General features: G+C 40.5%; 1 protein-coding gene across 2 annotated transcripts in view; it reads left to right on the plus strand.

Annotated features, from left to right (window-relative positions):
• The window catches only part of LOC124143949 (oxysterol-binding protein-related protein 11-like), a 47,575-nt gene extending 37,516 nt beyond the window's left edge, over window positions 1–10,059 (plus strand). For both annotated transcript variants that reach the window (XM_046513110.2, XM_046513111.2), the window contains 3 exons: window positions 185–346; window positions 2,218–2,283; window positions 3,146–10,059. In XM_046513110.2, coding sequence (XP_046369066.1) covers window positions 185–346; window positions 2,218–2,283; window positions 3,146–3,220 — 303 coding nt within the window. In that variant the 3' untranslated portion in view covers window positions 3,221–10,059. The remainder of the gene's footprint in view (window positions 1–184; window positions 347–2,217; window positions 2,284–3,145) is intronic.
• Window positions 10,060–10,947: the final 888 nt, after the last annotated feature.

The raw sequence follows: 10,947 nt of genomic DNA on the forward strand, positions 1-10,947 counted from the left end.
CCGTCATACAGCTAGAATATTGCTGAGTGAGGCATTAAACAACAAACAAACAAATAAACATTTCAGGAATGGGTGTGGATACAACAGATTGTGTGACATTGTTCCCAACTACATGGATCGATGCTCATGATATCAATCACTGGTCTCAATTATTTATAAAATAGTTATCTTCTGTTTGTTCCAGGGGGAGTCGAAGTCAGTGGATGTTCAACAGTTGAAGATCTGGAGAAAGAGGGTGCGACCGTTGGCTTCTCAGGGCGAATATGAGTCTCGGAGATTATGGCAGCATGTGACGAATGCTCTGAGGATAGGAGACGTCAGCACAGCAACAGAACATAAACGATTTGTAAGTATAAGGCGTGATAATGGGTCGTAGGATATCAAAGTACTTCTGTGATGGTGTTGGGGCAGAGCTGGCCCTCAACTCCTCAAATGAAGTGTGGATTGTTTGGCTACAATGGCCTCCATGTGTGGTAGTATGGACCTGCCTGTGTGTACTGTGTGGTAATGTTGTATGTTTGAAGCGTGGATTGTGTGGCTACAATGGCCTCCATGTGTGGTAGTATGGACCTGTCTGTGTGTACTGTGTGGTCATGTATGTTTGAAGTGTAGATTGTGTGGCTACAATGGCCTCCATGTGTGGTAGTATGGACCTGTTTGTGTGTACTGTGTGGTCATATTGTATGTTTGAAGCATGGATTGTGTGGCTACAATGGCCTCCATATGTGGTAGTATGGACCTGTATGTGTGTTCTGTGCGGTCATGTTGTATGTTTGAAGCGTGGATTGTGTGGCTACAATGGCCTCCATGTGTGGTAGTATGGACCTGTATGTGTGTTCTGTGTGGTCATGTTGTAAGTTGTAAGTGTGGATTGTGTGGTTGCAATGGCCTCCATGTGTGGTAGTATGGACCTGTATGTGTGTTCTATGTGGTCATGTTGTAAGTTGTAAGTGTGGATTGTGTGGCTACAATGGCCTCCATGTGTGGTAGTATGGACCTGTCTGTGTGTTCTGTGTGGTCATGTTGTAACTTGTAAGTTCGGATTGTGTGGCTACAATGGCCTCCATGTGTGTTAGTGTGGACCTGTATGTGTGTTTTATGTGGTCATGTTGTATGTTGGAAGCGTGGATTGTGTGGTTGCAATGGCCTCCATGTGTGGTAGTATGGACCTGTATGTGTGTTGTGTGTGGTCATGTTGTATGTTGGAAGTGTGGATTGTGTGGTTGCAATGGCCTCCATGTGTGATAGTATGGACCTTTATGTGTGTTGTGTGTGGTTATGTTGTATGTTGTAAGTGTGGATTGTGGGTATAATGGCCTCCATGTGTGTTAGTGTGGACCTGTATGTGTGTTTTATGTAGTCATGTTGTATGTTTGAAGCGTGGATTGTGTGGTTGCAATGGCCTCCATGTGTGGTAGTATGGACCTGTCTGTGTGTTCTGTGTGGTCATGTTGTATGTTGGAAGTGTGGATTGTGTGGTTGCAATGGCCTCCATGTGTGATAGTATGGACCTTTATGTGTGTTGTGTGTGGTTATGTTGTATGTTGTAAGTGTGGATTGTGGGTATAATGGCCTCCATGTGTGTTAGTGTGGACCTGTATGTGTGTTGTGTGTGGTCATGTTGTATGTTTGAAGCGTGGATTGTGTGGCTACAATGGCCTCCATGTGTGGTAGTATGGACCTGTCTGTGTGTACTGTGTGGTCATGTTGTATGTTTGAAGCATGGATTGTGTGGCTACAATGGCCTCCATGTGTGATAGTATGGACCTGTATGTGTGTTGTGTGTGGTCATGTTGTAAGTTTGAAGTGTGGATTGTGTGGCTGCAATGGCCTCCATGTGTGGTAGTATGGACCTGCCTGTGTGTTGTATAAAAACACTCCAGTCTGTAGTCATCCTATTTCTTTATGGAAAACAAAATTATCTCAAAGCGATGGTGAATCTGGACTTGAATTTGCACCCAGTAATGTATATTTGTTGTATGAGGCCACTTAGGGGATCGAGTGACCAGGCTCTCAGATTTTGCTCATAATTTTAGTCACTGGTTTGTCTACTTAAGGTGGATTATTGACAATTTGCCATCATTACTGATCATGTAGCAACAAACAAACAATATGAATTATTTTGTATCTCAACCCGTCTCAAAAACACAAAATGCAAACACGTCTTTAAATATAGTGTAAGGTTTAAGTTATTATTATCAGCTGCTACTTTTTCAGCTTGAAGATCGACAGAGAGAAGGAGAGAGGCATCGAAAAGACACAAACACACAGTTCCCATCAAAGGTAAATGTGTTTATTTTTATTTTTAAAAATCTATTTAACATTGAATCCCACTACTCTGAGCTTGTAAGGGCCGAATACTTCAAATCCTATTGAAAGAGCTGAATACTGAATACTGAATACAAATCCCAGTACTCCATGAAATACTGTTCAATGTGGCATTAAACTCATCTTCCCGAGGCAAGTGAGTTAACTGACTATAAAAGTCCAGTTTCCACCAATGCCGAACTAGGCTGGTATTATGGAGTTAGAATTTGGCTGGTCTAACGAGTCTATGCATAGTCCAATCAAAATTGCGCAACGAAATCGAAATCCAGGTCGTAAACTGTCGTGCAGATTGCGGTCGATTGCAGGATTTGCAAAGCAAGTGCACCGCCAACTCATTGTTAACAGATATTTTCCAAACATTTTCATGTTTTTAATAAAGGTGCTCGCGTGATTTGATGCACTGCGCGATGTAAGACCCATTTCATCACAACATAGATCTTGATTATCGATCAGATCGTCTTGACTGGGCGCCGCCATTTTGTTTGAAACAAATACAAGTGATGGAATCGGATTGGTCCATAGGAGGACATAACTCGTAATAACCACTGGTGGCGCTACGATCGAGCCCCGGAATTCCAGCCAAGTTCGGCAAGGGTGGAAACTGGACTTTTAAAGTCAGTTAACTCTCTTGCCTCGGGATGATGCATTAAACTAAGCTCCTGAGGTCCGGGATCAATTCCCCACAAGGGTACAATGTGGGCAGCCCATTTCAGATGTCTAAACCGTGATATTGCTGGACTATTGCTTAAAGCTGCATAAACCCATGCTCCCTGACTCCTGTGACAGATTGCTTATTTCTACCCTGACTTTGTTCCAGTTCTTCCATCGAAGCGGTGACAGTTGGGTGTACAACTCGGTCCTACAGACGGAGCAGTCATCGGGCACAGTGTAGTACTTACATCGTCACGTCACTGTACGAATCACAAAGCTGACTTGGTGCAAGAAAATCTGTGATGTCTCCACCCCCTTGATTTCATCATAGTGTCTTTCTATACCCAAGAATATTCCACTTTCATAACTGTGCCGTGTTTTTGTCAAACATATTGAATCAGGATTTATTCTCCCTGCCAGGTCCTTGTTTTGCATATCATGAAGATATTTGAAGAATATTTTTATTCAATTATTTATTATTGATAGTTTCCTGTCAGAGCTGTTGGAATGGTTGGTTGTAATTTATCAAGATTTTCAAAGGTGTGTCATTGTGACTTTGTTTTTAAAACTTTGAGTCTTTTGTCTTCGTTTTCAGCCATCTTTGCAAATGGATGCCTAAATTGCTTTTTTCCCTACCTGAATAGCATATCATTTCTTCATAACTTGTAAGTGCTCAAAGTAGTGTTTAGAGACTTAGACAACATTTATGTTTATTTTTTTTATGTTGTGTCCCAGTTGTCTGGGGCCCCAGAATTTGCTAATCAGAGTTGCCTCCCTTAGGTGTGCTATTGTCATGTGATCATGAGATCCAATACAAAATTCACTCTGTAATATTTCTAGGTTTGTCAGCACCATACTTGTGCTTGGGGTTCAACCAACTAGGTAAATGTCTATGATCTGGTCGTGTAGGCTCCCCTTACACCATGTACACTGCTGTTACACCAGGGTATATCTGAGTAAAAAGTTCTTCAAAGCAGGGTTAAACCAACTCACACACTCCTTCTTTGATAGGCATTTAGAAGTTGGAGTACTAAGTAAGGATAAGAATTTATGGATGCACAACTTCTTTATTACAATTAAGAACAACGTTTCGGTGTAGGTTCTAACACCGTTATCAAGCAAGTGTTAGAACCTAGACCGAAACGTCGCTCTTAATTGTAATAAAGAAGTTGTTCATCCATAAATTCTTATCCTGACTTAACTCACACACTTGCTAACTATTTTATCTGGTTTGTATTTGTTTATAGACTGCACCATTATAAGTTTGGTGGCATTGTTATATTAGAACCCTGTTCTGCCATATGATTGAGAGTATATATTACATATTACAATTTTAGACTAGTTATTGACCTGCTAATTGCATTGTCCCATATACAACCAATTAACAAGCAACTGTGTGGTTGTAAAATGCAGTGAAAAAAGTGATTGCTTTTTATCCAAATGTGTGGTCATTTAATAATGTCATGTTAATGCTCGTATTGATAATGTCAATCATGTTAATAATGATTATATTATTTTTGGAAAATTACGAATTCAGATGCTATGCCATATATTCCATATGTCCCCAGTTTGGGCTCGGCGCCTCTGAGACTGGAGTGCGGACCTCTAACATGGATAACAATGGCTAGAACACTATTCACTCACTCACTCACCATGACTGACTGATTGTACTTGAATGATACGGAACTCAGGTAAATGTTTGATATTACCAAAGAATAGAAAGCGCCATGACCATATTGTAGGTTGTCCTAGTCTGCAGGGGTAGAGGCCATTGGTTATATCCAGCTGGTCTGCAGCAGATTTCGTATCAGTGGTTATGTAAAATAGACTAGTCCATCTAGATTGTTACTGGTCTCGGACTCCTGGACCAGTGGCTGTGTCTTTCCCCGGTGTTTGGTAGGAGAGATGGTTATCTTTCTAGAACCTGCGTTTGTATTCAGACTAGCCCAGGTGTGCTTGCCATAGTAACAGATCAGCCTGTGTCAGAGAGGAACGTCAGTCTAAAATTCTTCATAGACAGCCTGTGGTAGTTATAACTATGTGTAAGGTGTTGCTTGTACTTGTACAGTGAAACCTTGTAAATCCAGACAATAATGTTCCTTCTGTCCAGATAATCAGATTTCTGGTTTGATGAAGCGGGTTGCTGAGTAATGTCACTTTGTACACGTTACCCACTCCCTGCAGTAACCGTTGGGTTGCAGATTAACAGGTTCCGGACTATCAAGGTTTAACTGTTCTATGAAGAAATATGAATATTCAGAATGATATAAGTATGAATGTATCTGCTTGACACAATCAAGTGCATATACTGCTTTAAGATGTATGTATTGTACAAATGAACTTCTATATGAAAATGTAACTTGTGTTATGTCGGACTGATATTGTATGAAAGTGTAAAGGTGCCCGATTGTGATAATCTTGTACATATATACATATGCATTGTATCTGTAGCACCTGTATACATACACACCTTTCCTGGAATACATTGACAGGGCTTGTTTTCTGCTGCACATCGCAGGGACCGGTGCCCGTGGAACACCCAATCTCATTCAAATCTGATCTTTCACTTCGATACGATACCTCCCACCATCAGATCGCCTGTGTGGTGTAGTGGACAGAGAATTTGGTAGACGCTTTGTGGTTCGATCCCCTGGCTGCGTCATACCAAAACACATTAAAAGATGGTACATGTTGTTTCCCTGCCTGGCGTTCCAAATAAAGGGAGTCAGGTTAATGTGTTTGGGTTGGGTATCCATGTTAAACGGAGGCATGTTTTCTCAGGCAATCACAATGAAGCTGGTATTAGTCCGGACTAGTACAAGGAGATGCACACACATGCATGTTGCTGTATAAGTGTAATAATCTTGATGCGACAATAAACCCCTCTTCACCTCACCTTACCTCACCTCCGTAGAAGGTCACATCAAGTCATCCCTGGATGAACTTTGACCTGCCAGTCTAAATAAAGGTTGTGCAGGTTCTTGAGCCAGTCAGTCTAAGTTCATGCTGTTCTGAATGCTTTGCTTACTTAATTTAGAAGCCTACATGCTGATCGGCTCATTAGAAAATTCCCCTGCCATGACCTATGGAGGTGTTGTCAGATCTTCTCAAAGAGAGGTATCATATCGGTGTCAAATATCTGATTTTAGTGAGCTAGCTGGAAGATTATGACACAATCTCATTAAAATCAGAGTTCTTGTTACTGCTAAACAAAGATCTGAGGACATCCCATTACAGGTTACATCAGAACGACCTTTCATCCGACTAATCAGAGGATCAGAAAAGTGACAGTCGTAATGTGTTTTCTAATCATGCAACCTTCAGTTTTCACGTTTTTAAATGAGAATTTGTCAAAATAGGTTTCGAAGCGTAGTCGCCAGTTTGAAACCAGTGCAGTAAAGCAAGAGAAACCTGCCTTCTGATTGGCTAATATCGACTTCTTGTCAGTTATTCCATTGGTCAGTCAAAGTTCGCGAAAGGTAGTTCTGATGTGACCTGTAATGGGATGTCCTCATATTTCTGTTTAGCAGTAGCGAGAAATGAGATTCTAATAAGATTGATAATGACACAAGTGTGGTGTAGCGATTCCCCGAATTGTCGGTGCTTTGCAGTACTCTGTGCTGCAATATATATAGGTTTCAGAGGATTTGAAACAAGTATACATCATGGTGGCGTGTAAAGTCTTAAGTCACTGGTTTATTAATGGACTCAAACCGACTAAATGTTTTTATTGGGCTGCTATTCATTCCTTGATGATGGAACTGTTTTCTGTGTCACGTTTTCATGCATTGTGTTGTGTTTTGCTACTGTTGAGGGATGTATCATATCGCGGCGAAGTGCATCGCCACAGCCCTACCTCGAGGATGTGGTATGGAGGGTGTTCCGTGTGACTCATATTTGCACGTTCAGCATAATTCTGGTTGCAATGAGATTGGTACATGTGTACATAGGACATAAAGTAAACCAAGGTTCATCTGATGTTCCCAACATGCATTTGTGTACTTAACATCATTAGTACTGTGCTTAACATCATTAGTACTGTGCTTAGCATCATTAGTACTGCGCTTAGGATCATTAGTACTGTGCTTAGCATCATTAGTACTGTGCTTAGCATCATTAGTACTGTGCTTAGGATCATTAGTACTGTGCTTAGCATCATTAGTACTGTCCTTAGGACCATTAGTACTGTGCTTAGCATCATTAGTACTGTGCTTAGGATCATTAGTACTGTGCTTAGGATCATTAGTACTGTGCTTAGCATCATTAGTACTGTCCTTAGGACCATTAGTACTGTGCTTAGGATCATTAATACTGTGCTTAGCATCATTAGTACTGTGCTTAGCATCATTAGTACTGTGCTTAGGACCATTAGTACTGTGCTTAGGAACATTAATACTGTGCTTAGGATCATTAGTACTGAGCTTAGGATCATTAGTACTGTGCTTAGCATCATTACTGTGCTTAGCATCATTAGTACTGTGCTTAGCATCATTAGTACTGTGCTTAACATCATTAGAACTGTGCTTAGCATCATTAGAACTGTGTATTGTACATTACTTCTGTGTTTACATATTTAGTACTGTGTGTACATCATCAGTACAAGGGTGACATCATTAGTGCTCAGTTAAAATAATTACCTAATCTGCCGTAATAAGTGCCGCAGACGCTTAAACATTGACAAAATTGTGTGGGAACAAACTTTTTTTTATGATTTTTTTATGAAAGGTTACTCGGCAATTATTCCTCTTCTACACTGCTTTTTTTATAAGAAAAATGTGTAATATACACAAGACACTAATGGATTGTCATATTCCTACATGGTCTTACACAGTGGCACTTGTAAGAATACTTAGAGATTAGTTTAGAAGTATAAGGCACCTTTAGGAGCAGGGCGCTCAATACAGCGAATATAGTACTAATATGTTACTGTTAAGATCACAAGCATTGAAAGTACTGATGTTTACATATTTACCTGATGTTACTTAACATCAGTACTGTGAACATCACATGCTCTTACATCTGTATACACTATTGGAATAATCGAGAATCTCCATGTAGATAGCGTAAGCCAGACAGTGTCACATGTACCAGCAGTGTAGCAGAGTATGCCAACACCAATCTCCATACAGTGTTGTCATGATGATAGTGTAAGCCAGACAGTGTCAGATGTACCAGCAGTGTAGCAGAGTATACCAACACAAATCTCCATACAGTGTTGTCATGATGATAGTGTAAGCCAGACAGTGTCAGATGTACCAGCAGTGTAGCAGAGTATACCAACACAAATCTCCATACAGTGTTGTCATGATGATAGTGTAAGCCAGACAGTGTCACATGTACCAGCAGTATAGCAGAGTATACCAACACCAATCTCCATACAGTGTTGTCATGATGATAGTGTAAGCCAGACAGTGTCAGATGTACCAGCAGTGTAGCAGAGAATACCAACACAAATCTCCATACAGTGTTGTCATGATGATAGTGTAAGCCAGACAGTGTCACATGTACCAGCAGTGTAGCAGAGTATGCCAACACAAATCTCCATACAGTGTTAGTGAAAGAGTAGTAATGTCAGAAGTACAAAGCAGTGTAGCAGAGCATAGACGTGTATATTCCTAGTTCTGTTAGCATGGTGTGTAGAGGTGTGTCCATGGCTATTGTGTCGTGATGCATTAACAAGACGGATACACTGATTCACAAGGGTTGTCGTGATGCATTAACAAGACGGATACACTGATTCACAAGGGTTGTCGTGATGCATTAACAAGACGGATACACTGATTCACAAGGGTTGTCGTGATGCATTAACAAGACGGATACACTGATTCACAAGGGTTGTCGTGATGCATTAACAAGACGGATACACTGATTCACAAGGGTTGTCGTGATGCATTAACAAGACGGATACACTGATTCACAAGGGTTGTCATGATGCATTAACAAGACGGATACACTGATTCACAAGGGTTGTGATGATACATTAACAAGACGGATACACTGATTCACAAGGGTTGTCATGATGCATTAACAAGACGGATACACTGATTCACAAGGGTTGTCATGATGCATTAACAAGACGGATACACTGATTCACAAGGGTTGTCATGATGCATTAACAAGACGGATACACTGATTCACAAGGGTTGTGATGATACATTAACAAGACGGATACACTGATTCACAAGGGTTGTGATGATACATTAACAAGACGGATACACTGATTCACAAGGGTTGTCATGATGCATTAACAAGACGGATACACTGATTCACAAGGGTTGTCGTGATGCATTAACAAGACGGATACACTGATTCACAAGGGTTGTCATGATGCATTAACAAGACGGATACACTGATTCACAAGGGTTGTGATGATACATTAACAAGACGGATACACTGATTCACAAGGGTTGTGATGATACATTAACAAGACGGATACACTGATTCACAAGGGTTGTCATGATACATTAACAAGACGGATACACTGATTCACAAGGGTTGTGATGATACATTAACAAGACGGATACACTGATTCACAAGGGTTGTCATGATACATTAACAAGACGGATACACTGATTCACAAGGGTTGTCATGATACAGACTACACTAAACCCTCATGTAACTAGTAGTCCTAGCAGAGAAGATGCAGGTCCAATGTTGAATAGTGGAATATTAAGAGAGAGATTACTTCATTGTTATTTTGGTTAGGATTTTTAAATTTATCTTTCGTTGGACAAATGGGTTGCCTTTATAAAATTACTTTCTTCAGGCAATTGTAGACTTTGCTATTATGATATTATTTTCTTCATTAGACTCATTTCCCTGGGTTCTGCAAAGTAATCTTAGTGCTTAGATGATTACATGTCTGTGTTAACGAATGTGAATTGAAAAGACATAGCCATAAGATCACTGTGTGGAATGGGCCAAGGCCTGTTCTTAGCACTGACTGGGGGCACAGGTAGCCTAGTTGTCTAAAGCGCCGCAATTCGCTGTGCAGAGTTGCGTCCCTTGGGCATGCCAGAAACCTTTGATTGTGGGTTTGAATCCCAGTTCGCCCCGATTATGTTTCTAGGTTTGTCAGAACCGAAGTGGTAAACGTCTGAGACCTGCATCACTTCGGCCTTTCCTCCCAAATTAAGCTGACACACTGTGATATAACTTGAATACTGTTAAAAGCGGCATTATACCCAAATCACTCACTCACAGCACTCAGATTATCCTAAGCCTGTGTCAAGGAATAGGAGAGAAAACTGTCACAGTGCTAAGGTTGCTTGCTGGAGTCAGTCTGTGTTAAAATATGGACGTTTTATTGTTAAAGCGCTGCGATCACATTGTGCACATAGGCCCTGGGTGATGTTGTACAAAGCGATCTTAGCGCTAAGATGATCGTAACTCCCATACCTTAACATAGACTTACAACAGTAGTAGGGCAAAGGTTGTTTTGATCAGTTTTATTGTTTTTGCCCTTTTCCTAAATGAATGTCTTTTAAGAAATCTGTAGTCCAAGTTAGCATTCGAGTTGCATCTTCTAGATGTCCAGTGCCAAGAGAGATTAGTTGCCATAGCATCCGGGGATACTTAGCATATATACTGTACATTTCCCACGTCATAATACACATGTTGTGTCAGTTTCACAGTCCTCATATCATGTTGAACTATGCAGACCTACTGATTGTGTTGTATGTTTCCGGTCAATGTAAATAATGATGTGACGATGTACAGAGATTTAATTTGTTTCTTTCTGTCGACAGCTGAACATTTGACTGTCATTTGGGGAATTCTTTCTAGGGTCTGTTTACGACAAATTCAGGTTTCCATATATGCAATAATTACTCCAATTGTAATCATTTCAAGATGGGTTCTTTTTACCATGTAGTGGTATTTTATATGCCAAGAACACCTGATTTGAAGTTTTTTACAATATAAGCCTTTTAAGGACAGGCAATTTTCTTCTTTTTCCTACAGATGAGC

The sequence above is a fragment of the Haliotis rufescens genome, unplaced genomic scaffold (assembly GCF_023055435.1).
Source record: "Haliotis rufescens isolate VD_foot unplaced genomic scaffold, xgHalRufe1.0.p SCAF_6, whole genome shotgun sequence".
Taxonomy (NCBI): Eukaryota; Metazoa; Mollusca; class Gastropoda; order Lepetellida; family Haliotidae; genus Haliotis; species Haliotis rufescens.